Here is a 27,197-nt window from a genome sequence, read left to right as displayed (position 1 = left end):
CTAAATATGTCCCAAATGTTCGTTTGCATTGCTTTCATGTTGTATTTTATTAAACTATTCTCTATTAGATAAGTAAAAACCTAAATTAATTTCTCTATTTCCTTCAACTTATTATTTAAACCAACAACTTTTAATTTAACTTGGCAGCACTCATTTGATACACTAAACGCAGCTCGTGCATTTGAAATTACATGCAACCCTGGCCATCTTAGCAGCTGACAAGTTACTCACACGTGTTGACATATTTGTTGGAACAGCTTTGCGCGAATTTCATAAAATTTCGTTTTTGTGTCTCGTCAAAAAGTTAATTGTGATATTCAAAGACAGAACACCGCTAAGAGTGTAACTACATAAAATGCGTGAGAATACACCCCCACGCGCTAAGGAAATTGAGCAAGCTGACGGGGAGTTAATAGAATTCGAAGACGATGTGCCGCCCGATGATGAACAGGAACTGGAAGAAATTAGCATGGAGGAATTGGAGGAGCGTTTTGGTTATACCTCCGACGAAAGCGAGGATGATATAAATGACAAACCTTACGGAATTCCCGAGCGTGATGATGCCGTTCTAACTTTCACGAAACACAAACGGGCTGCTTTCGGCTGTGCACTACATCCAAGTCGTCCTCTCGCCGTTACAGGAGGTGAAGATGATCGCGCCTATGTTTTTGATGTACACACTTGTGAACTGGTGTATGATGTCACTGGGCACAAAGACACAGTCACAGACGTATTATTTAGTCATGATGGCACATATCTAGCGACTGGTGACATGGCCGGCGATTTGTACATTCATAAGTTACAAGAGAATGAGTCCGGTGGACCGGTGACGTTTCGCAGAGTGTGGGAATACCAAATGGGCGATATGACCTGGTTGCTTTGGCATCGCGCTTCCAATGTGCTGTTAGCGGGCAGCGAAAGTGGTGAAATATATATGTGGCGCATACCGGCTGGAGACTGTAAAATACTGCCTGCTTCTGGAGTACGTTGCAATGCGGCCGACCTGGCGGCCGATGGTAAAAAGCTGTTTGTTGGCTACAGTGATGGTGTGGTCAAGTTGTGGGATTTGAAAAGTGGTACTGTTATTATGGAAGTGGACGAACAAAATCCAATGGCGCATGATTCGGCGGTGTTGTGTTCAACTTGCGAGAAGGAGTCTCCACTGTACGCGTCAGCGTCAATAAACGGTATGTCAATAAATGTAGCAAACAAAATAACTCTTAATTAAGAAGTAGTCCCAGTGATACATTAATATTTTATAAAAAAAAAAATATCCGTTTCGGTTTTTCACAGGAAAAATACTTTTTTGCACCAATAATGGTCCCGTGGGCGCTGTGGAAACAGATGGTTCAGTTGAGTGTATAGCATTCTCGCCTTCTAATGAACTTAAGTTGATTGCCAGCGGCACCCTAAAGGGACAAATTGCCATTTGGGATTATGGGAAGTATACATTGCGCACCATATGTGACCACGTCTATGTGGAGGGGGAGGAGTCTGAAAGATATCATGGAGGCATAACCAGGTACATGTCTAAATCCATTGCTAAACATTCTAAATGTCATCATCATTTATTCTTCCAGCCTCGTTTGGCTTAATGAGCATACGCTTGTTGCATCGACAATAGGCGGTATTGTGATTGCATTTGATGCGCGTTCAGGTGCGCGCAAATTTATTCTCGAAGGACATATGGCGGAAATCTATGCAATGAAATATAGTCCACAGGAAAACATATTGCTGACAGTATCTGAAGATCACCGGGCGAAAATCTTCAATGTGCCACCGCTGGGTGATTAATTTTGCTGCCTCGAGTGCATTGATTATTACACAGCAGCAATTTAGTACACAAGGCAACTATAGACTTGCGTTGTAATGAATGTCTGTGTATGCATTGAATGTTAAGAACACACATGGCACATGCACAATGTTTAAAAATTTTAGTTGGAAATAAGTTGTTTCTAAAACATCATCATATACAAGTATATTATTATTTTTCAACTGATTTTATATATAGCTCTAGAGTGGTGACATATGTATGTAATGTGAAACACCGCTGAATTTACTCGCGAAATTGCAGTTAGTTTTGAGGATCACTTCCGCAACTACTTGCAAATTATCTAGTTAAAACTATTATGCTGTACACTAGCAATTAATTTTATAAATCACATTTTTAAAAGAAATTTGTATATTAATTTTAAAATGTATTAAAAAAATAATGATTTGTTATATTTAAAGGATAACGAATTGTAATTGTTGTTTAGTACATGAATATAAAATCCAAATTTGCCGAATTTTTTAGATCTTATTTTACTACTCAACATTTTTGAGTTAAACATAACAATCTTTCCCGCAATTAGTATTTAATTTTTAAAAGACACAATGGTGTGAGAGAACCCATAAAATATTACCGGAACGACCACCACCTATTGCAGACGAAGTGCTCCAGCTTCCCCGTGAGACTCGTGTAACACTGGAACAACTACGTTCTGGATACTGTAGCCGACTCATCTAACACCCCTCTCCCTCTGGACCCAACCTGTCGAAACAGCATGTTTCCTGGGCCTACCCCTAGATGAGCTAGACGAAGACGACCGGTGATATGCCCTACACTGACAGGGCTACCATTACTGTTAAAACAACAACAACCGGAACGATCTGGTTCCTACGCTGTCGATTGTACGATAATGGCGTCTAGCAATGACATTGATGGCCTGTGTGCCAAAGTAAATGATTATCTTACCAATCTCTCTCGAGGAATCTAAAACTTTCCACCACTAAGTCCACGGCGACACTCTTGAACGCCTAGACGAAGGAGGTCAAAGTCGATGACACACCAATTCCGACTGTAGACAACCCCAAAATTTGGGAAGTAACGTCCGAGAGTTTGTTCTCCTCCTCTGCGCATACAACCACAATTGCTACTAACGTCCAAAACCGCAACAAGATCCTCCAAATCGCTTGCCGGCAGTACTTGGGACAAAGGCAAAGAAAAGTTGATGTCGAAATTTAAAGCAATTGGTCGGTCGGTTCTTAACTACGCTGCGCCTGTCTGATTGCCTGGCACTAGAGATTCGCAGTAGACAAATAACCATACCTGTCAAAATGCTGCTCTCAGGACAGCCACGGGGTGACTCCCGAGGCCTTCTGAATTCGATGAAGAACGTGTCAAATCACTTTTGAAGGAGAACGGTCATCAACCCAGTTGTGAATTGGTGGAAAAAATGAACTGCGATCATAAAACGGTTCTTAATCACCTTCATTCAATGGGATTTACCGAAAAATTGGGAGCGTGGGTGACTCACGAGCTCAACGAAAAAAACAAAGAAAGTCGCCTTCAAATTGCTTCTCAGCATCTCGCTCACCATCGAGCAACACGCGGTCATAAACACCGCTTTTTGTACCGAATCGTCACGGGAGGTGAGAAATGGTGCCTTCACCTCAATATTAAGTAAATAAAGGAGTGTGTGGCTCCAGGAGATACGCCAAAGCCGTGAGTTAAGTCAGATCTTCCTCCAAAGAAGATCATGATATGTGTTTGGTGGGACTGGGACTGGGAGGGCATGGTGCACTGGTATATACCCGAAAATAATGCCAGGTCAACAAGGAGCCCCACATTGCCCAGCTACACCGCATAAATGAGGCTGTTCGACTGAAAATACCCGATCGATGGGGCCAAACCATACTCCTTCACGACAACGCCAGGACCTATGTTGCACAAATCGTCAAAGTCGCACTCAAAGAGCTGGATTGGCAGGTCCTTCAGCATCCGCCGTACTCTCCGGCACTTGCACCGATCGATTACCATCTTTTCCGCTCCATGTCAGACCATGTGAAGAGCAGAGTAAAGAGGTCCTTGAAAACTGGGTCAGCGACTTTTCTAACACCAAGTAAAATTAAATAAAATCAAGTAAAGTCAAATAACATCAAATAAAATCAAGTAAAATCAACTAAAATCAATTAAAGTCAAATAAAATCAAGTAAAATCAAATATATTAAAATCAAATAAAATCAACTAAAATCAAATAAAGTCAAATAAAATCAAGTAAAATCAAATAAAATAAAATAAAATCAAACAAAATCAAAAAAGTAAAATAAAATAAAATCAACTAAAATCAACTAAAAGCAAGTAAAATCAACTAAAATCAAATAAAACCAAGTAGAATCAAATAAAATCAAGCAAAATCAAATAAAATCAAATCAAGTAAAATCAAGCAAAATCAAATAAAAACAAATAAAATCAAGTAAAATAAAAAAAATTCAATTAGAATCAAATAAAATCAAGTAAAATCAAATAGAATCAAATAAAATCAACTAAAAGCAAGTGAAATCAAATAAAATCAACTAAAATCAAATAAAATCAAATAAAATCAAGTAAAATCAAATAAAATCAACTAAAATCAAATACAATCAACTAAAATCAAATAAAATCAAGCAAAATCAAATAAAAACAAACCAAATCAAGTAAAATATAAAAAAAATCAAGTAAAATCAAATATCATCAAATAAAATCAAGTAAAATCAAATAAAATCAAGCAAAATCAAATAAAGTAATATCAAATAAAATCAAGTAAAATTAAGCAAAATCAAATTAAAACAAATAAAATCAAGTAAAATAAAAAAAATTCAAGTAGAATCAAATTAAATCAACTAAAATCAAGTAGAATCAAATAAAATCAACTAAAACCAAATAAAATAAAATCAAGCAAAATCAAATAAAATCAAGTAGAATCAAATAAAATCAACTAAAACCAAATAAAATAAAATCAAGCAAAATCAAATAAAATCAAATCAAATAAAATCAAGCAAAATCAAATAAAGTAATATCAAATAAAATCAAGTAAAATTAAGCAAAATCAAATAAAAACAAATAAAATCAACTAGAATCAAATAAAATCAAGCAAAATCAAATAAAAACAAATAAAATCAAGTAAAATAAAAAAAATTCAATTAGAATCAAATAAAATCAAGTAAAATCAAATAAAATCAAATAAAATCAAGTAGAATCAAATAAAATCAACTAAAACCAAATAAAATAAAATCAAGCAAAATCAAATAAAATCAAGTAGAATCAAATAAAATCAACTAAAACCAAATAAAATAAAATCAAGCAAAATCAAATAAAATCAAATCAAATAAAATCAAGCAAAATCAAATAAAGTATATTAATATCAAATAAAATCAAGTAAAATTAAGCAAAATCAAATAAAAACAAATAAAATCAACTAGAATCAAATAAAATCAAGCAAAATCAAATAAAAACAAATAAAATCAAGTAAAATAAAAAAAATTCAATTAGAATCAAATAAAATCAAGCAAAATCAAATAAAAACAAATAAAATCAAGTAAAATATAAAAAAAATCAAGTAAAATCAAATATCATCAAATAAAATCAAGTGAAATCAAATAAAATCAAGCAAAATCAGATTAAAACAAATCAAATCAAGTAAAATTAAGCAAAATCAAATTAAAACAAATAAAATCAAGTAAAATAAAAAAAATTCAAGTAGAATCAAATCAAATCAACTAAAATCAAGTAGAATCAAATAAAATCAACTAAAACCAAATAAAATAAAATCAAGCAAAATCAAATAAAATCAAATCAAATAAAATCAAGCAAAATCAAATAAAGTAATATCAAATAAAATCAAGTAAAATTAAGCAAAATCAAATTAAAACAAATAAAATCAAGTAAAATCAAATAAAATAAAATAAAATCAAACAAAATCAAAAAAGTAAAATAAAATAAAATCAACTAAAATCAAATAAAATCAAGTAAAATCAAATATCATCAAATAAAATCAACTAAAAGCAAGTAAAATCAACTAAAATCAAATAAAACCAAGTAAAATCAAATAAAATCAAGCAAAATCAAATAAAATCAAATCAAGTAAAATCAAGCAAAATCAAATAAAAACAAATAAAATCAAGTAAAATAAAAAAAATTCAATTAGAATCAAATAAAATCAAGTAAAATCAAATAGAATCAAATAAAATCAACTAAAAGCAAGTGAAATCAAATAAAATCAACTAAAATCAAATAAAATCAAATAAAATCAAGTAAAATCAAATAAAATCAACTAAAATCAAATACAATCAACTAAAATCAAATAAAATCAAGCAAAATCAAATAAAGTAATATCAAATAAAATCAAGTAAAATTAAGCAAAATCAAATTAAAACAAATAAAATCAAGTAAAATAAAAAAAATTCAAGTAGAATCAAATTAAATCAACTAAAATCAAGTAGAATCAAATAAAATCAACTAAAACCAAATAAAATAAAATCAAGCAAAATCAAATAAAATCAAATCAAATAAAATCAAGCAAAATCAAATAAAGTAATATCAAATAAAATCAAGTAAAATTAAGCAAAATCAAATAAAAACAAATAAAATCAACTAGAATCAAATAAAATCAAGCAAAATCAAATAAAAACAAATAAAATCAAGTAAAATAAAAAAAATTCAATTAGAATCAAATAAAATCAAGTAAAATCAAATAAAATCAAATAAAATCAAGTAAAATCAATTAAAATCAAATAAAATCAAATAAAATCAAGTAAAATCAAATAGAATCAAATAAAATCAAGTAAAATCAAGCAAAATCAAATAAAATCAAATATCATCAAATAAAATCAACTAAAAGCAAGTGAAATCAAATCAAATCAACTAAAATCAAATAAAATCAATTAAAATCAAATAAAATCAACTAAAATCAAGTAAAATCAAATACAATCAACTAAAATCAAATAAAATCAAGCAAAATCAAAAAAAATCAAGTAAAATCAAATATCATCAAATAAAATCAAGTAAAATCAAATAAAATCAAGCAAAATCAGATTAAAACAAATCAAATCAAGTAAAATTAAGCAAAATCAAATTAAAACAAATAAAATCAAGTAAAATAAAAAAAATTCAAGTAGAATCAAATTAAATCAACTAAAATCAAGTAGAATCAAATAAAATCAACTAAAACCAAATAAAATAAAATCAAGCAAAATCAAATAAAATCAAATCAAATAAAATCAAGCAAAATCAAATAAAGTAATATCAAATAAAATCAAGTAAAATTAAGCAAAATCAAATAAAAACAAATAAAATCAAATTAAATCAAGTAAAATAAAAAAATTCAAGTAGAATCAAAAAAAATCAAGCAAAATCAAATAAAATCAAATAAAATCAAGTAAAATTAAGCAAAATCGAATAAAAACAAATAAAATCAAATAAAATCAAGTAAAATAAAAAAATTCAAGTAGAATCAAATAAAATCAAGTAAAATCAAATAAAATCAACTAAAATCAAGTAGAATCAATTAAAATCAACTAAAACCAAATAAAATAAAATAAAATAAAATCAAGCAAAATCAAATAAAATCAAATCAAATAAAGTAAAATAAAAAAAATCAATTAGAATCAAATAAAATCGAATAATATTAAATAAAATCAAAAACAACAACGGCGAATATATAGTTGATTAACTTATTGATATAAATCTAACTGTATATAACCCCTTAATAAACTCCTTGCGTGTATTTTTTATAATTTTTCCCTCTTCTCACTACTTCCGGATTGGTCCCTCTCAAACTAGTCAGTTTCAGACTGATTCGCATTGGCACTAATTCCAGTAGTTACGGGCTGAAAACAAGTTTAAGTACCTCATTTTCTTCAATTTAATGAAATACTTACAACTTCTACACCGTTTCTATTCACTAAGAGGTGCCTCGTACATGCAATAACAATTCGAACCACAGTGCTGTAGTTCTCTGCAAGCTGCACACTGCATACATACGAATACATACCGACATACTTGTATATAGAAGCAACCATTCAAAAACAAATCAATGAGTCATTGGAGCACGTGCTACACGAGTCACTATGCAGCGCAACAAAAGCTGAACAACGAGCGAAGGTCTACGAAATAAAGACAAGGAAAGAAGAAAGCAAACAAAACAACACTTGAGAAATTTTGAATGGCCACTGCAGCGAAAGCATTGACCGCCAACATTCTCATACATACACATGCACACACATATGTATGTGTGTGTGTGCACTTACCAAGCATATGTCATTGTATTTTGTAGCTTTTATTGTAGCAGTATTTTGTTGTTTTTATTGTAGCACTATTTTGTTTGTAGGGTGCAAATAGAGACATGAAAATAATGACGCCAACACACCCCCAAACAGCGGGGAGCAAACACAAACCCTCTTGCATGCGTATATGTAAAAGCAAGGGATTTATGAAGAGGGTTGGCTGTGCGCCCCACATAAAGCCACGCACATCCCACCCACCGCGCACCCACTCTTTTCTATGCTTTTGTTTGTTTTACTTAATATAAAACGAGTGCGCACTCTTGATTTCATTGCATTTGCTACGCTGAGCAATACAATACTATCATATTTTATTAATATACACATACAAATCTGTATGTGTATGTGTGTCTGCACTCTTTTTATGGTATTTTTATTTCGGCACTTACTATTCCTATTTCAATATTTAATATGTAAAATATTGTGTGCCTCATTTGCGCTCGTTATACGCCGCTAAACTTGGCGACCACTGTAGCCATGCGTGCTTGTGTGTGGTATAGCGGCTGAAAGTTCTGGGTCTCAGCCCTACGTGACGATTTCAGTCTGAAAAACTTTATGTTAAATACAATCGAAAATAGTATAGAATTGGTTTCTTTTTCTTAATCGGTGCGATAACCGCTTACGCGATTTTGGCCGAGTTTAACAAAGCGCGCCAGTGCTTTCTCGTGCTAACCGGCGCCAGTTGATCACATCAAGTGAAGCCAAGTTCTTCTCCACCTGATCTATCTAACGCAAAGAAGACCTGCCTCTTCCTCTGCTACCGCCAACTAGTACCATATAGAATACTTTCAGTACCGGAGCGTTTGTATCCATTCGGATGCGCTGCGTTATGTCTATGTCGTCGTAAAGCTCATACAGCTCATCGTTCTCTCAAACACTCCAAGGGACACCTCATCGGATGTTATCATCGTTCAAGCTTCTGCGCCGTACGATAGGACGGGATTGATGAGAACTTTATGGAGTGTTAGTTTTGTTCGTCGAGAGAGGACTTTACTGCTCAATTGCCTACTTAGTCCAAATGAGCACTTGTTGGCAAGAGAGATTCTACATTGGATTTCAAGGCTGACATTATTATTGGTGTTGATGCTGGTTCCTCGTTGGTTCATTTTGCAACCTCGAAATCATAACTCTCAACAGTGACGTGCGTATCGGCGAGTGCGCCAACTGTTTGTTTGATAACAGGAGGTACTATGTTTTGTCCTCGTTCACCGCCAGACCCATTCACTTTGCCTCTTTATTCAGTTTGGAAAAGGGAGAACAGAAAGCGCGTTTGAGTAGGCCAATGATGTCAGTATCATCGGCATACGCGAACAATTGTACGCTCCTATAAAATATTGTGCTTGAGCGATTAAATTCTGCGGCTAGTACGATCCCTTCCAACATTAGGTTAAGGAAGTTACACTACAGCGAGTCACCCTATCTGAAACCTCGTTTTGTATCAAACGGCTCGGCGTGGTCCTTCCCAATTCTGACGGCGCTGCTGGTATTGAGGAACGTCATCTTGCATAGCAGCATTAGTTTTGCGGCGATACTAAATTCAAACATCGCGGTATACAGGTAACTCCTTTTCGTACTGTCGAATGCAGCTTTCACGTCGACGAAAAGATGGTGTATGCCAATCCTCCTTTCAAGGGTCTTTTCCAAGACTTGGCGTATTGTGAATATCTAGACGATGGTGAACCTTCCAGGTCTAAAGCCACACTGATAAGATTCAATCAGTCGTTTTATTGCGATTTGGACTTCTAAGGGATCACTGCAAAGATATTTTCTCAACCATCTTATTTCTTGGATAATTAACCCATTCATGACGTAAATATTTTTTTTCGCAGATATAATTTTTTTGATTCTGTGGATCAAATGTTAAACAGTTTTGCGTAGACCTTTTTTAGTTTTAACTCTTCTACCATCTGAGGTAATTTTTTGGAAAAATATAATTTTATTAATAAAAAATCTGGTTTTGGAGATACTTTCAAATTAGTCCAACTAACGTAAATTTTTTTATATTTTTGCGAAATATTTTAGAGAAAATATTCACGTACGAGTATACTTAAGCTTCTAATACCGATGGCAAAACAATACCCTTTTTTGTATGGAGAATAATGCACCCTCCTATTGCGAATGTGGACTGGTAAAACGACTTTGGGTTGATTAACCGTCCGTTGTGTGATGTGGCCTACGCAGGCCATTCCGAATTTTAGAGGGGTGTATCTTTTTGTTTCGTTAAGTTTTCAAAAAACGGCGAAAATATACCATACAGGTCTGTTAGATGAATCTTCTGAAAATTTTATAACCATTTCCAGCAAAGTGATTATGAAAAAAAATACATTTTACACAAAAACTTCATATGTTAGGGTAAATGGCCTGCACAGGCCACCACTGCAATTTTAGTATAGTCATGCACCGTACTTGGTCTTCTAACGAATCGGAAAGCAGGAGAAATGATCAAGGCCGGGAATGAGGCTAATCCAACATGTAAACTAAAAGAGTGGAAGCCCACAGACGAAATGGAAATGTATGCTTGGTTTGTATTGCCATTATTTTCCGGTGTGTTCCACTGTAATAATATGCAATCAAAGGATCTATGGCATTCTCGGCATTTTGATATTTACAATGCAACAATGTCGTTAGATCGATTCAAAATGTTGCTTCGGTTTGTTCGATTTGATGGAGCTAATACTCGTTCTGAACATATGCTGTTGAGTAAATCTGCACCAATCGACGACATTTGGACTATGATGAATCACAATCTGCAAGAAGCATATACTCCAAATGCAGTAATAACAGTAGATGAGCAACTATTTCCGTACCGTGGGCGAACTAGGTTTACGCAGTATATTCCGTCTAAGCCGGCAAAGTACGGAAATTTGATGGGTCTGCGATTCTTCAACAAACTACCCTCTCAAGGGACAGATTTACACAGGAAAACGACCAAATGAAGAACGAGAAATTAACCAAGGTGAAAGAGTGGTACTGGATTTGGTAGAGAGGTATCGTAATTCCGGCCGAACGGTGTATTGCGATAACTTTTCCACATCACTCGAATTGGCCAAGTGTCTTATGCAGAAGGGATTAGCTGTCGTAGGCACAGTGCGCCCAAATAGAAAATTTGTTCCTCTATGCTTTCCGCTGAACAAAAAGACAAGGCCGTATAAAAAGTTTCGACCTCTATATCAGACTTTGTTTGCTTTCCTGGATGAAAATATATCTATGTTATCATACGTTGCCAAAGTAGACAAATATGTGGTAGTATTGTCGACACAACATTACACGCAAGCCACAGAAACTTCAAACAAATATAAACCTGCAGCTGTCTTAGACTACAATGAAAATAAGTCTGGGATTGATACAATGGACAAAATGCTTTCTGGCTACAGTTGCAAACGCGCAACAAACCGGTGGCCATTGGCCATTTTTTTTAATATGCTTGATATTACTGGCTTGGCTTCTTATATTATATACAAGCATTTGCGACCAAGCAAGAAGTCAGACCAACGAAGGGATTTTATATTAGAATTGGCTGAACAACTGACAATCCCCCTTATGGAAACACGTGCAGCAAATCCCAGTGTATATGGTAGACCAGGAATTAAAATAGCAATGCAAAAGTTCAATGTATTTTATGCAAACATCCGAATTCGTACTGAAATATATAATTAATTTAAATAATGTATCTCTCACAGGATCCACCATCAACTTCGACTTCCCCAGCACAAAAAACTGCATCAAAGCCCGTAAGCTCACAGTACCGGCCATTGTGCAAGCTATGTACCAAACTGGATAAGATTAAAAGAAAACCCCGATTTACTTGCCACATTTGCAAAGATGCAATGTGCTTAACTCACGGTTTAGAAACCAAAACCTACACTTGCAGCATATGTCTAGCTGCAGTAACTACGTCAACTTCATAAGCAACTTTTAAAATTTTATATTTTTATTTATTTATTTATAAATTGAATTTTTCAAATAATTTTTAAAAAACAGTACGAAGGATGAACCTTGATAAATAAATTTCTTTTAACACTAATCAATCTGTTTTTTTATTAATCCGTATTACACTTAAATTGATTACAGACATAATTTTCGTACCAGCCTATAAATAAAGCACGTGTTATCATAGGTGGCCAGGCCATTTTAAACAACGAAAGAATATAAAACTTTCACACAACGGACGGTTAAGTGATTATCGATGCTGCTTAGTCGTTGACAGTAGTAAAATAAGGGAAAAGACATCTGTGCAAATACACAAGCAAAAACAAATTGGGGATCCATAGCAACAGAGCTAAACAGCTCGGAAGCATCAGTGAGATCATACGAAAAATGACTTAAGGTAACAAATTCTAATTAAGACTTAATAAATAAAATAGTATGACATTTTGAACGTAGGTTTGGTTAGGTTAGTCAGGTTGCTTGTTTAACATAAGACACTCGGTGGCCTTAACGCCCATTGTGATATATGCATTTGTTTTCCTGCCCCTAACTAAGTTACTTAAGCCACTTAGATCTTTTTAAGAAGAGACATTTTGTAACTCTCCCAGGTCCTGAAAGAAATATTCGCCAAGATATTTGGCACGGCTTCTTTGAAGTGCAGGACATTCACAGAGGAGGTGTTTTACCGACTCAATTTCTTCTCCATCTCCACAGCTCTTGCAGAAGTCATTGTGAGGTACACCCATTCTACTGGCTAGAGTGCTAATAGTGCAGTGACCCGTTATAACACCTATGAGGACGCTGGTAGTTGATCTTTAAGTCCAAGCAGATTTTTTGATCTTTTTCAATTTTAGCCAGAGCGCTTTGGAAACTCTACAGTTAATAGTCAGAGACCTCCTTGTATTGGCTTCCGCGATTACGCTCAGGTCAACCGCAGTGTATAACTCGTTTAAAGAAATGCCTATGTTCTCTACCACTCGCTGAAGGTACAACTCAGAGCCTATCCTTGCACACTCATCCGCTCTTTCATTTCCCTGCACTCCAGAGTGCCCGGAAACCCAATAAAATGTGGTATTGTGTTGTTGAATGAGCGAGAGTGACCTCCTGCATTCTTTAAAACATCTTGAATTGATGCGCGTTGAGGCCAATGCCTTGATCGCTGCTTCGCTATCAAGAAAACTGGTATGGTTTGCTGAAGGTAAGTCCTTCAGTTTATCGTTTTTGCTGCTTGGTCTATAGCGTAGATCTCAGCTTGGAAGACGTTGCACCAGTCTGGGAGTCTAAATGAGCAAGAAGATAATTGTTCCGAGTAAACTCCTGTTCCAGTGAAATTGTCCATCTCTGAGCCGTCAGTATAAATATGGTGGCCACTATCATCTGACACGACTCTGATGTGCCAATCTTTGCTGTCGGGTATTCGTATTTTGTACTCTCTTTTCATATCTATCTTGGGAACCAGATAGTCTGTTTTCGTTGCGTCTTTCAAGTTTTCCACAGATGGTAGAACTGATGCATTACCGTACGTGTTTTTTGTTTTTTTTTTTTTTTGCATGACTGCCATTTGCAAAATGTCCTCTTACAGATAAAGAAGGCCTTACAAGCTTCCTTCATCCTTTCCTCGATGTTCCCTTTCCCAGAAAGCTTAGAGTACAGAACTATGCCAAGGTAGTTCGTTCGATAGGGTCATTGTTACTCCATCTTTAGATGGTAGCTAAAAACTCGGTATTCCATATCTTCTAGTGAACAGAATTAGTTCGACCCTGGCTGGATTAACCATTGACCGTTTAAGGTCGCCCACTTGGAAAGTGTGTACTGTCTACTGCTAGTCGGCAATCGCAAAAGCTGATAGCTGATAACTGTACAGGTAATATCGGAAATATATTTTGAAAATGGTAAATTCTTGACGCACGCTTGCCGAAAAATTATTCGTCTATAAAAAGAGCATATTTTTGTTCCCATATGCGCCCTATAAATTTAAGAAAAAACTCGGCCCACACCCGTCATAGTTGTGTGATTGACACTATACTATTTTTCTTTTTATTATTATTGTTATTAAATGTCTCTCCAAACAATCTGTCGTAGCTTGTGCACCACTCATCTATCAACCCCTTCCTCATTGTTTGTTTTAGTGGCTATGTTTTTCCGGTATATATTCTGCACTTTTCGTGCACTGTTTGTGTTCTTCTTTTTCAAATCACTTTCAGTTCTTTTTCATTCCTCCCCGTGGACGGTTGTCAAAAAATTCTATTATGAATTAGTGCAGTTGGAAAAGATAAAATATTTTTTTTAATATAATGAACTTAGACGACATATAAAAAATACCAGTTTTGCTAAAGAAAAAATAATGAAGCTGAAACGCCTTGTGGTTGACGTCTCGAAGTGTTGTGGTTTCCTAGAACTGTAGTGTTGGATAAATTTTACAAGTGCTTTTGTTTAGTTCAAATATATTCAAAATCTGTTTTTTAACGAAATAATTTTCGCCTGTAAGCAATACTAAAACCAAGTGAACATAAAATTTAAATTAAAAAAAATTAACTCTCATAAATATAAAAATTAATACATTACTCAGAAGTAGCAATAAATCTCGACCTCTCCATATGGTCTAAATATTTTATATGGTTACTACGAACGCCTTTGGTGCATTTTATATTAGACATTTTTTCCATATTTTGAATACCATCACCGCGGTTGGCACTTCGAAGTATTCCAGAATCTTCCTAACCTAAGACTAACCGATTTCAATTTATGCGTCTCACAATTACTGATTGGCACACACAGTTCGTATGATATCTTTACTTACGTAAACTATATAGATAAAATTATAATTGGTTCGCTTTCGACTCAGCATTAAAAAAAATCATAAAAAGTACGAATTGGCGCGTACACTTCTGTGAAGTATTTGGCCAAGTTCCTCCTCCTATTTGTGGTGTGCGTCTGGATATTGTTCCACTATGACCAACTTTTTGATTCAGTCTCCAAATATCTAATGCAAGATTGGGTAAGAAGGCAGCGAAATACTCATTACCCAAGTAATAAATAAATGCCATTCTAATGCTATAGTCCTCGTATGCCATAGCCTCCAGCTCAGCTGATAAAGTTGACAGTCTTGTGAAAATTATGATTGAATGGAAGTGTGTAAGTTCAAATCTCCGTATATGAAATACCAAAGTGATAGAAAAAGTTTTTTTCTAATAGCGGTCGCCCCTGGGCTGACTATGGCAAACCTCAGAGTGTATTTCTGGCATGAAAAATCTTGTCATAAAAAATAACTGCCGTCCGGAGTCGGCTTGAATCTGAGAGGTGCACCCAAAGAGGGTGTAAGCACCAATTAATGATCTACAATATATATCTAGGTACAAGGTCCTCAATTATCTCCTGGTCATTTTTATCCATCCGCCCATTAAAAGATATACCCAGCCTTCTTTAGTGGCTCCTAGTAGAACAAGGTCCGGTAAAAACGGCGACGAGTTTCATGTTTCGTAACGTGAAGCGTGAGCCTTTTTAATGGATTAAAAATTCTAAAGAGGTTACCTTAAAACTACATAACTTTGGCGATTCTGCAGCCGGATACGGAAGATAATAAAGCTATCTAATATACCTCCCTCCTATTCCTATTTATCCATTCAATTCTAGCTGGCAAAATGTCCTTGCTTAAGGTCATCAAGAAACCTTATATCGCTCGCTTATCAGTGAGCTCGTTTCCGGATATGATTCGATGACTAGGAACACAAATCGAATCTACCTAGAGCTAGCAGCAGTGGCTCTTAAAAAAGTTAGGCTTTACTCAAGCAAAGGCTACATGCTGGTGTTGAAAATGCCGCAACTTACTACGCCTCTTTGTCCATAGTAAACGCTTTTGCTGGGAAAATTGTCACACAAACAGGTAGTTGGAAAGAGCTTCGATAACCAGAGAGTTGAAGAAAACCCCAGCGTAAAATCTGCAATACATCTTGGAGTCGTCAGTATGTAAGTGATGGCTTGACACAGGCATTTAAAATGTTCGATCTCCTTCGAATCAGCACATACCTATGTACATCACATATAATAATTTGTCTTTAACTGCATCCCCGCCTCCATGAACATCTTTAGACGGGAGTTCATCCTCTACTTATTCTCTCAACTAAGCGCAGATGGAATATGATGAAGAAGTTTTTTGACACTTTAACCATTTTACATTGCTCTTTGAATAGATTTTCTGGTCAACCCACAGTTGGGATCCATCGTAAAATCTTAGCCAGTATTATACGGCATCTGGACTGCGAATGAGCTGATAGGAGTTTTTCGAGAACTCTGTTCAAAGTTTTTCTGGAAGTAGACGCAATGACTTATTAGAAAGTAATGGCATTTGACTATGAAAATCAAATGAGTGATGGGTGATGTAATCCACCTAGAGTACAGCCAGACAAATTTAGACAAAGTCTGATGAAAACATTTCAGGTACTAACCTACTTTGATCGTATTTACCATCGGTCATAGGCAGGAATAATATTTGTGCGTAATTAAAGTATGAGAGAGAGGATTGGTTTCCCGTCCAACGACTTTTGACGCAGTTATACAGACGACGCGGTATTACCTCCCGCTCTGACTAAGACTGCGCACTGTTAACTGCATAAGTACTTCTTTGAGTGGCTAACGACTTCTGGTTCAGCAAACATACACAGCATTTGCCCCTTCACAAAGTACACTCATTGGGAAACTTTACAGAAACTTACTTACTAATATAGTATCGGAATGGGCCAGAATACCTTTTTATTGTTTCAAGGAGAAGGATAAAAATGTCAGAAAGATTTCAATTGGTAACGACGCACCAATGATAAACGGGGCAGGCTCGCAGTAACACAAACCTCTCCTCTTCGGCTGACTTTCTCCCGGGACTGTGATTGTGTCTATTGGCCACAAAAGGAATCTGCGACCAGGCGCTCTACCAGGGACGTATGAAGGTGATACCTCGAAGGTAGTCTCCAGTTGCTTCCACTGTAGGTGGGATCAAAAGGAACATTGCAAATACGGTGCTATCGTGAATAATACCTACTTGCCACTGCATAATTTAGCCTTAAGTGATAAACTCAAGCGTCTGTGATTGTCATCAGTTGGTCTCTAGTCGACCTCCACTAGAACTCTGTTTCTAAATGATTACAAGCTCAAGCGTCATAACTATTAGCCTCTAGCTGCTACTGTAGAAACAGTTCCCTTCTTCGCCTTTCTTCATTGAGCTCACTCAGCGACCGCATCACCAGCACTTGATGCTTATTAGATCAGACAGACTCGGTTGTATGACGCGCGCCAAGGTTAACAGCTCGCGTCTTCTTGCGAACTGAGGACAGTGAAATAGAACATGCTTCGCGTGGGGCAGGCTGCCATACCAAAACTGCGCAGACAATGTTGAAAGCATCCATGGCCAGTCCGCGACTGTATTAGATAAAAATCAACCTCTCCAAAACTACGTTGCAACCATGTCTCCACGTTCGGGATGAGCTCGTGTGTCCAGGGACCAGTGTAAGATGAATTCCATCTTCGTTGCCATTCATTAAGCGTTGAGCTTCGCTGCTCTTGTTTCTACACCCGTGAAGGTCTTGCGTCTGGTCTGTCAAAGAGGTGATGTAATTCGCGCGCAGGTATGTATATCCAGAGGAATTTTTGCGCAGATTGCGTCTTCAGATATTATCCTACCTAAAATACCATAGTGAGTTTCGTCACACATTGTGCGGAGCGATCTAGTTAAGCTTGAAAGGCGCTGCTATAGTTAGGTGGACTATTTTGAGTGTATCCAAGAACCTTCTCTAACATTTAACTAGGAGTTATCAGTGAAAATGGTAAAGTCGATCTCCATATTTTTTTTTATTAGTTTCACTCGGGAATACTTAAACAAAATAAAAATATGAAGTACTTAGCACTAGCATTTTCATGGCAGTATTAGCCTCTGTGGGTTGCCTTTGACTGTCGATGTTAGAAAATAAATGTATTATTTGAATTTATGGCTCATCGGGCTCATGTCTGGCAAATAAACCAAGGCAAGGCCGAATGATAGTTAGATACAAACCATCTAAGCTACGCCAACCGTCAGTTTCCAGAAATTCCATGCATCCAAAGCTGCTCGCCTCAAGCTAAATATAAAACTTAACAAACCTAACATTAAAATTTAAATACAACTGAGATGACTTCTAATTCAGATTCAATCAATTAATTAGTGTTGCTCAGATATTTCTGTACGAAAGTCAACTCTTAAGTGGATAATAACGTAAGCGAATCTTAAGTCGTCTACACAAAACAGTTGAAATTTCGTGACACTAAAAAGTACGTAAACCCAAAAATGTTAACGACTATTGCTGATTAGCTCAATGAGCATGTGAAAGAGTAGCAGATAAATAATACTAATTGAGTGAAAAATATGTTTTAAAAAAATATACTAAAATTACAGACAAATCAACTAAAAAGAAGACAACAAATATATAACAAACGCCATGCATACATACACAGATGCATAAACGTGCATACGTATGCGTTTGAGCAACTGGTGCAACAAGTATGAGAAATAAAGGAGCAACAGCGTTTACGCCCACGTCTACGTCTAATCGCTCGTAAGCTCAGACTCAGTGAATGTGCGTTGATTCAAAGTTTGTTGTTGTGTGCATACTCCTGCATACTATAGTCGGTATGTATGTGTGTGAGAAGTGATTGTGAGATGTTATGATGATGCCGTGTTAGCGAATTTCGCGTCGTTTGTGAATTGTTTGTGCTGGTTTGTTCGTAATGCGACTGCAAATCAAATACACCAAAGTGATCTGTTTTGTATCACAAATAAATGCCTTGTGCTCAGACACATCTATATATGTGCATATGTATATATGTATATGTAGTATTGGGTCTTTCAAGTTCGAGTTTCTTGTCTGGCAGTGCTTTGTTTTGCCAACTGTCACATGTGCGATGACGTCTCTTTGAGCAGATGAAAAGTAGGTGGTAGGTAATAAAACTTACTATTGTTTCGATGAAACCCTTTAAGTTCGCTTTGAGTTCGATTTCGCTCAAGAAGGGTATAAAAACAGCCTATTTGCAGCCTGTACTTTTTATTTTATGCAGATAAGCGGATCTGATGTACTACGACGAGTAAACTTAATACTGTAGGTACTTAAAGGTTTGACTATTTGAAATTGTAGATATTTTCGGTCGTAATATTTGGCGCACGCCGTAACTGAATGTGTTTTGTTGAGTCTGTGCTTCGAGCACTGTCTACTAAAACATCAAGTATAGATAAACATTTGTTTAGGCGGTCACTGAACAGCAGGCAATGACAGGCCTAAGCGTACATTCTTTACATGATAAACTTTTGTCATAAAAACTATCTGCTTAAAACTGTAGACCAAGAGCATGACGAACCCCATAAATTAGAAGATAAGCTCGATCAGACACCTAACTATTGAAACAACTTGTTCTATCTAAGTTCTCTTTTTTTTTAATTATTTGAAAAATTTGCATCGCCTGGCACGGTACAATACATAAAACCACCTGTGCATGTTAGTCCCGGTCATTCAATGAAAAATATCATAGCTGTACTTTTTCTTCGGAAATGCAGATGAAAATGTGCTTGCCGTCGAAGTTTTGCGTTATCGAGTTTTGTTAGCAAGTTTTTTTTTTTTTTTTGTTTTTTGTTTTTTTTTTTTTTGTGATGTTCACCTTTTGTTGGTGGTTGGAATTTCGACCACTGAAACTAATCAAATCATAGCAAACAAAATTTAAGAAAGGAATAGTTTTAAGATACTGAAACCTTGTTTGGTTGTTGTTGTTGTTGTAACAGCAAAAAGCAGGTCCCGTAAATTTTTTGGAGAATATTGTTGAAGTGACAGAGCTTAGCCGGATCGAGTTGACATCCGATGGAACGTAGCAATTTAGTCACCAAGATCGCCTGATATATATATTTTCTGTGGGGCCATCTCAAAAATGGAGTTTGTGTGAATAAATTAGAAACAATTGAAATCCTCCTAGAGATTACAAAACAACGGCGCATTTATCTGTTAGATAACTGGAAAAACTACCAACACCACTACGCTTTCTTAAATCCATCTAGATCAAAGATATCACTTCCTTCCGATCTGCCATTAAAAGTTCTCAATCCGTACTCGCGCCTACGCCTGGGCCACACTATCCTCACACATGCACACCTCCTCCAACGTACGCTGCCAGCCGATTGCCCCTTTTGTGACGAAACCGCAACCTTAGATCATATTCTACAATCTTGTCGAAATCTACACACCTCCAGACAACAATTCTTTGGATCCTCTCCTGCACTGGATTTTCTTAAAGAGCCATCTGCAAGCTTTCTTAAAGAGCCATCTGCAAGCAATATACTGACTGTCTACAAATTTCTAAAAGCCAACGACTTGTTAAGACGGATCTAACATGTACCTTTGTTTATTTTATTTAGTTATAAGCTTGTAAATATGATAATTACTTAACGTTAGACCTTATTTAAAGTACATTTACATTTTTTGTTATCTGACAGCCGATGGCCCATGCTGCTAGTGCTGCTGCCTTCTTATATTTGTATAACTTGTTAATTTAATAATAATAATAATAATAATAATATTCCTACGGAAATTTCCCCAATTCGACATCTGAGTGATTCCATGTCTTACACTTTTCTAGAAATAAGTTTTTTTCTAGGTTCGAGTATCACAAGAAGTAAACTGGAAAAAATTTACAATTTGAAAAAAAAAAATTACTTTTGAAACAAAGTTTAATTTCGAAAAAAAATTTATAATTTTGAGAAAAAATTTGTAATTACAAAAAAAAAATTATTTAAACAAAAAAAAATTTATAATTTTTCATAATAATTTATAATAAAAAAAAATATATAATTGTGAAAAAAAATTATAAGTTTCAGAAAAGTTTTATAATCTTAAAAAAAAATTTTAGTTTTGAAAAAAAAATATATATATAATATAATATATACAATACATATAATTTAGAAAAAAATAAAATAATTAAAAAGAAAAGAAATTATAATTTTCAGAAAAAGTTTATAATTTTGAAAAAAAAAATAGTTTTGAGAAAATTTTGTTAATTTTCAGCTTTATTTAATATTGAAAATTTTAGCACAAAATTCTTTAAAGTAAAATTACTTCAGTGCCTTTTAATATTTCTTTAACTTTTTTTTTAAATTTTTAGGTTAAAATAAACAATTATTTGGGGGAAAATAATTATATATTGTATTTTATTCAAAATTTTAGGTAGAAAAAAATTTGTTTTTCCTAATTTTTGAAAACACATATTTTTTTATTTAATGCTCAGTAACCCCGAACTTTTTAATCAAGATGGTACGTACAACAAATCAATGTAAAATTTGTATACAATTTCTGTGTAAACAATTACTTGCGACGCTACAGCGACGCCATTTCACTGATTCGCTTCGCTGGAGCGATATTTACTGATTTGCTGTACGTATTTTAAAGAGATAATAAATTTTAATTTCAATTTAAAAAATATACTTGAAACCTAAACACCTTGTACATTTATGTAAATTAGCCTCAAAAACACTGTAAAGGAAGCTAGACAAAGATAATCAAAAATACTCGTACATACGTATGCATATAAGTAACAATAGAACTGATAGCATATTAAAGAGGAAATGAGCCAAAGTGCCGAAATTTATATTATTTAGTATATATGTAAATATTATATATTTATTATGCATACATATACACTCGAGTAAATGTGCTGAAAAGTGTTGTGACTAAAATCAGTGGAAATGGTGGAAGTGATCCATCACACCATTATAGCCGTCGCACCCAATTCAACCCATTTCAGTTAATAATGAACTCACTTCCAGAAAACATAAAAAAACATGAGCAATCTGATTATGTCAATGTAATGGTAACGACCGAAAGATTTTTTTATTTTCATTAAATGCCAACACTTTGAAGAACGCCAAATGATCAAAAAGCTGAAACTATTCACTTTGCCCTTGGTTTGTTTCAGTTCAACTTCCTTATATGCTTTTTGATTTGCTCCATAAACGACGAAGCTCGTTTGGCTTAGTAAAGAAACTACGTCAGTCATTTCTCAAGACAGGCGAGTTAGCGCCGACAGCAAAGTACTAATTTTCCGCTAGGTATTTCCAAAACTCGCCTGCTTTTCAGCGCCATCGCCAAATTGATTGAGAGGCTCTGATGGTGATTGAGAGGCTCTAAATATCCAAATAACATATTTGCAAGACAGAAATCAAAGCTCTAAATAATGAACAGAACGAATACTGGAAAGTGACCCACTTAACCGCCCTAATAAGCGAATCGAATGGGTCTGCTGGGGAACGAGTATAAGGCGAAGTATCTCCTGTCATCAAACGAACACAGTTGACTGTAATGATTTTGAAGTAGTAATAAACTTTGTTTATCTAGGAACCAACACTAATACCGATAATAATATCAACCGTGAAATTCATCTCGCCAACTAGTGCTAATTTCACTAAGCAGGCGATAGGGTAGTAAACTAAACTCCCGACGAACAAAATCAATAGTTTATAGGTCTCGCATTATTTTCGTCCTATTGTATGACGCAGAAGCTTGAGCAATGACGGCATCCGATGTGTGAATCTGTGGAAGATTTTTGGGCCTTTGCTCATGGTGAAGGCGAATGAGCAGTATGAGCTTTACGGTGACATAGAAATAGCGCTGGCTAACTAATGCCCTCCGAATGGTTTCAAACGCTCCGACTCTGAAAGTATTCGGTACCAGCCGGTGGTACGAGGGGTGCCTTTTATATTTCGGGGTTTGGCAACCCTGGTGTTGCAATCTGGCAACTGACTGCTGTATTGCAAAGTTTGACATTTTTTGGCTTTTACGTACTTAGAACGTTTTGAAATACCAGCGCTATTTGTGTTGTTTACAGTAACTTAAAAGATTTATCTCGGTCCAAAAATGGAATTAAATCGTGAACATTTTCCTGCGATTATTTTTTACAACTTTCGACGTGGATTAACTCAGCAACATTGCATGGATGAACTGAATTCATTTTTTGGCGATGAAGATCCATCAAGGACCAGTGTTTATCGATGGTATGGTGAATTCAATCGTGGTCGTAGTTCACTCCAAGACGAATTTCGTGAAGGTCGTCCAAAATCAGTTGTTGTTCCAAAAACCATTGATGCTGTGCAACTGATATTGCAAGATCGTCATGTGACCTATCGTGAGATTGAGACAATCTTAGGCATTAGTGGGACCAGCATACATTCAATATTGCATAAACATTTGACTGTCAAAAAAATTTGTTCGCGTTGGATCCCACACAATTTGTCAATCGCTCAAAAAAAGGCTCGTGTCGATTGGTCGAAGGAAATGCTCAAAAAATATTATCGCGGGGATTCGAAACACGTCTATGACATCGTGACAGGTGATGAATCATGGATTTACGCGTATGAGCCCGAAAGTAAACAGCAGTCGACTGTATGGGTGTTTCAAGATGAGCCAAATCCAACAAAAGTTGTTCGCGCACGAAGCACTTCCAAGCAAATGGTCGCCTGTTTTTTCGGAAAAACTGGACATGTCGCAACCGTACCACTAGAACAACGCAGAACAGTAAATTCTGAGTGCTACACAACCATTTGTTTGCCAGTTGTCTTCCAAGAAATTAGGAAAACCAATCGCCAAAGACGGATCACTCTTCACCAGGACAATGCGAACTCTCACACATCGGCTCAAACAACTGCATTTTTGAGCACCCAAAACATCGAATTAATGGGTCATCCGCCATATAAGTGGCACCGAATGACTTCTTTTTATTCCCGTTCATAAAAAACGAACTGAGAGGTCAACGTTTTTCGACACCTGAAGAAGCGGTTGCGGCATTCAGAATGCATGTTTTGGAGGTATCTCATTCAGAGTGGCAAAAGTGCTTGGTTCAAACGCATGCAAAAGTGTATAGATCTTCATGGAAAATATTTTGAAAAACAATAAAGTGATTTTCGATGATTAAAATTTGTTTTTGTTCTCTAATCCCGACATATAAAAGGCACCCCTCGTAGCAGAGGAAGAGGAAGGTCTCTTCTGCGTTGGAAATATCAGGTGAAGAAGAACTTGGCTTCACTTCTTGTGTCCAAATGGCACTGGTTAGCATGGAAAAGGGACGACTGGCGCGTTTTGTTTAACTCGGCGAAAATCTCTCTGTGAGTTCTGAATGGTAGTCACGCACCCACCCGTTCGGCTACGGTAGCCGCGAAAGTTTATATATGTGTATAAAATTAGTTCTTTTTGGATGTTTGGCTGAGCTACTCCTCCTATCTATGGTATGCGCCTTGATGTTGTTCAACAAATGGGGGACTTACATACTCAAAAATGTAGACAGTTTTTTTATAAGAAGCTTTTTTATGTCCTCCGATTGTCATTGCCTGCCGAGGGTCGACCGCTATTAGAAACCACTTTTTCCATCAGTTGGTGTTTCGTTTCCGGAGTTTCGAGCTTGCACACTACCGAATAGTAGTCACGCACCCACCCAATTGGCTACGGCGGCAGTCACTGAAAATTTACTGTGTCTAAAATTAACTGAATTTTATTAGATGTCGAAAGACAAAGGTATAGAGATAATAATGAAGCTAAGAGGCTAACTTCCCAGTACCTCTTAAAAGTCCACTACACACGGCTTCTAGTAGGACTGCTGGCGATGCATTGCCTGTTTTCATCATAAACATTCAGAATGGCACGCACAAGGGATAAGAAGATCAGAATATATGTACGAGCTAAGGGAAGAAGCGTGGAATACGTATTTGCTCAGCACTCAGCAAGCACAGGCTACCCGGCGAGGAACAGCTACAAGGAGTCTTCTATGGATAAAGAACAGGAAAAGTAACCGCAGTTCGTTTTCTCGGTTTCGTGCGTCTGCATAAGGAAGCGGAATTAGGTTTCAAGGGTCAAACGTGTCCCTTTTGAAGCTTTCGGTCTACACGATGCCATCTTTTTGCCTGCACACTGAACCCAAACTTTCTTTGCACCAAGAAATTTGTTGTAGTTTATTAAGCTGTTTCAGCTGGCAGAGGCTGTTTTAAGCTGAAAGAGGTCGAATAAACTGGATTTGGTTGCAAACAAGACTAATGTAAATAAAATAAAATAAAATATTACAGACAAAAATACAGACATACATACCATACACACACACAAAAAATCTCCTTTGGTCGCTACTGATTAAAGTAAATAGAGATAATAAGGTTGATGATTGAATTATCACACCACAGTCGTACAGGCAAGTAAACTCGTGTGGCAACAACAAGTGCAAATCTAACGGCAAGCTAAAACACATAACACTGACACAATTGTGCGGAACAATAGAAAAGTGTTGATAATTTTATTAGGCTCATAAGCAAAGCAAAAAAAAAAATAGTCTGCAAAAAACAAAAACAATGCTTAAAACAGTGATAGTGTCGATGAGGCGCACCAAAATGTGCACAACGCGGCTGAAAATTAGAAAAGTTATGCAAATGTGAAATGTAAAATACACACAGCAAAAGCGCAGAACTGCTGTTAAATAAAAAAAAAAAAAAACAAAAAATAAAAATCGCATACGCACCGGTCAACGCATTTTTCATTCATAAGCATTCTAGAGTATTTGTATTTTTTTTTTACTTCTTCTTCCGCACGTTCAATTGTCATTTGTCAATTTCGCAGTAGGGTTTGTTTTACAAAATTGTCACTCGCCTGCCACTGAGCGATCACCAGCATTGCCCACCCGCAGGGTCATGTATGTGCGAAAAGAATTAAATATGTATATTTTTTTTTCGCTTCATAACAATCCTTAATGTAAATCGAACTAGTTTACAACTAACGCGAAACCACTTCCTTTGGGAGTAATACTAGTTGTCGCTTCATGCTAACGCATTGTTTCAAACTTTTTATTTTCAAACGGCAAAAAAGAGAGAAAGATGTGTGAAGACCTTTGGGACATGCTCGGTTTCACAGAAATTTAGAAAGAAAATGATTTAATGAGAAAAAGTGAAAGTACCATAAAGTGTGATCAGATTAGAGATACCTTTTCCAAAAGGATTTTTTGACAGATTACGCGTGACTGCTGTCAAAGTAAATACATGCATAATTTTTTTCAGTATTGATTGAAATTTCGTCAAGGAAAGACTTACGTCTCAAGACTGCTTACAAACCGTACAAATGTATTCCAAAATTCGACGCTCTTTGAAAAGTATTCATTGCGCGCTCAGGCCAACTTATTTTGTTCAGCGTTGAGGCCCATTCTTGGCTTAATGGCTACGTCAATAAGCGAAATTGCCGTATTTGGGCTGAAGAGCAACTCAAAGCCTTCCAATGACAGTCATTACATCCATTGAAAACAACCGTTTGGTGCGGCCTGTGGGCTGAAGGAATCATTGGCCCATATTTCTTCAACGGCAAAGCTGGCGCCAACAGTGAATAGCGGACGCAATCCCGCCAAGATAAACGACTTTTTTTTGCCCGAAGCCGGAAATTGAAGCCCGTGATCTCCACAACATTTAGTCCCAGACGGTACAAGACGACGCTACTTCTCATACAGGCAGTGAAACGATGGATTTACTGCGTCGTCGTTTCGGTGAGCAATTTATATCTCGTCTCGGATCAGTGAATTGGCTACCAAGATCGTGTGACACCACACCTTTGGACTTTTATTTGTGGGCTTATTTTATCGTCAAGGCAAATGTTTCTTTTATCTCTTTACTGAACTCAATACCAACCCCTGTGTTCATGCTAGCGCCCCCTGAGCGACATAAGCTCCCTATGTGCGAGATGCAGTTACGAACCAGTGTGGTCACGGCAGGAAGAGAGGGAGCTTTAGTGTGGCCACTCGGACGCATTCCGCTTAAGTGACCGCTAAAGTAAGCAGCGTCTGTTCACCAGGGCGTGCGGCTGTATGCGGGCATTTGCCTTAGAGCAAGCGGCTCGCTATATAAACGTTTTAATGCAATTATAATACCGCAGAGTGACGTTGTACGCTATGCTTGGAACCTGCTACGTAAAAATCCTTTCCAAATACAAAGTACCGAAATTATTGCCGCCATAAATGTCAAATCAGGCAAACTCTCAGTCCACATTGTGTCAAATTTTATATGCAGTTCTTGGATTACATTCTCATTTAATAAAACCATCTCATAAAGTGAAGTCTCTTGGGCATTTAGGTGCCGCAACTTTGATTGGGCTCTACAAAAGTGGATCTACGCTACGACT

General features: G+C 36.1%; 1 protein-coding gene across 1 annotated transcript; it reads left to right on the top strand.

The window, feature by feature from the left end:
* Positions 1-206: 206 nt before the first annotated feature.
* LOC128862056 (angio-associated migratory cell protein) lies at positions 207-2,288 on the top strand. Its single transcript, XM_054100458.1, has 3 exons — positions 207-1,187; positions 1,294-1,522; positions 1,581-2,288. The coding sequence occupies exons 1-3, from the start codon at positions 356-358 to the stop codon at positions 1,792-1,794; spliced, it is 1,275 nt and encodes a 424-aa protein (XP_053956433.1). The 5' UTR covers positions 207-355; the 3' UTR covers positions 1,795-2,288.
* Positions 2,289-27,197: the final 24,909 nt, after the last annotated feature.

Source organism: Anastrepha ludens, chromosome 4, assembly GCF_028408465.1.
Source record: "Anastrepha ludens isolate Willacy chromosome 4, idAnaLude1.1, whole genome shotgun sequence".
In the NCBI taxonomy this organism is placed as follows: domain Eukaryota; kingdom Metazoa; phylum Arthropoda; class Insecta; order Diptera; family Tephritidae; genus Anastrepha; species Anastrepha ludens.
The sequence above is the reverse complement of the archived record's forward strand: the minus strand, read 5'-3'. Positions and strand labels throughout refer to the sequence as shown.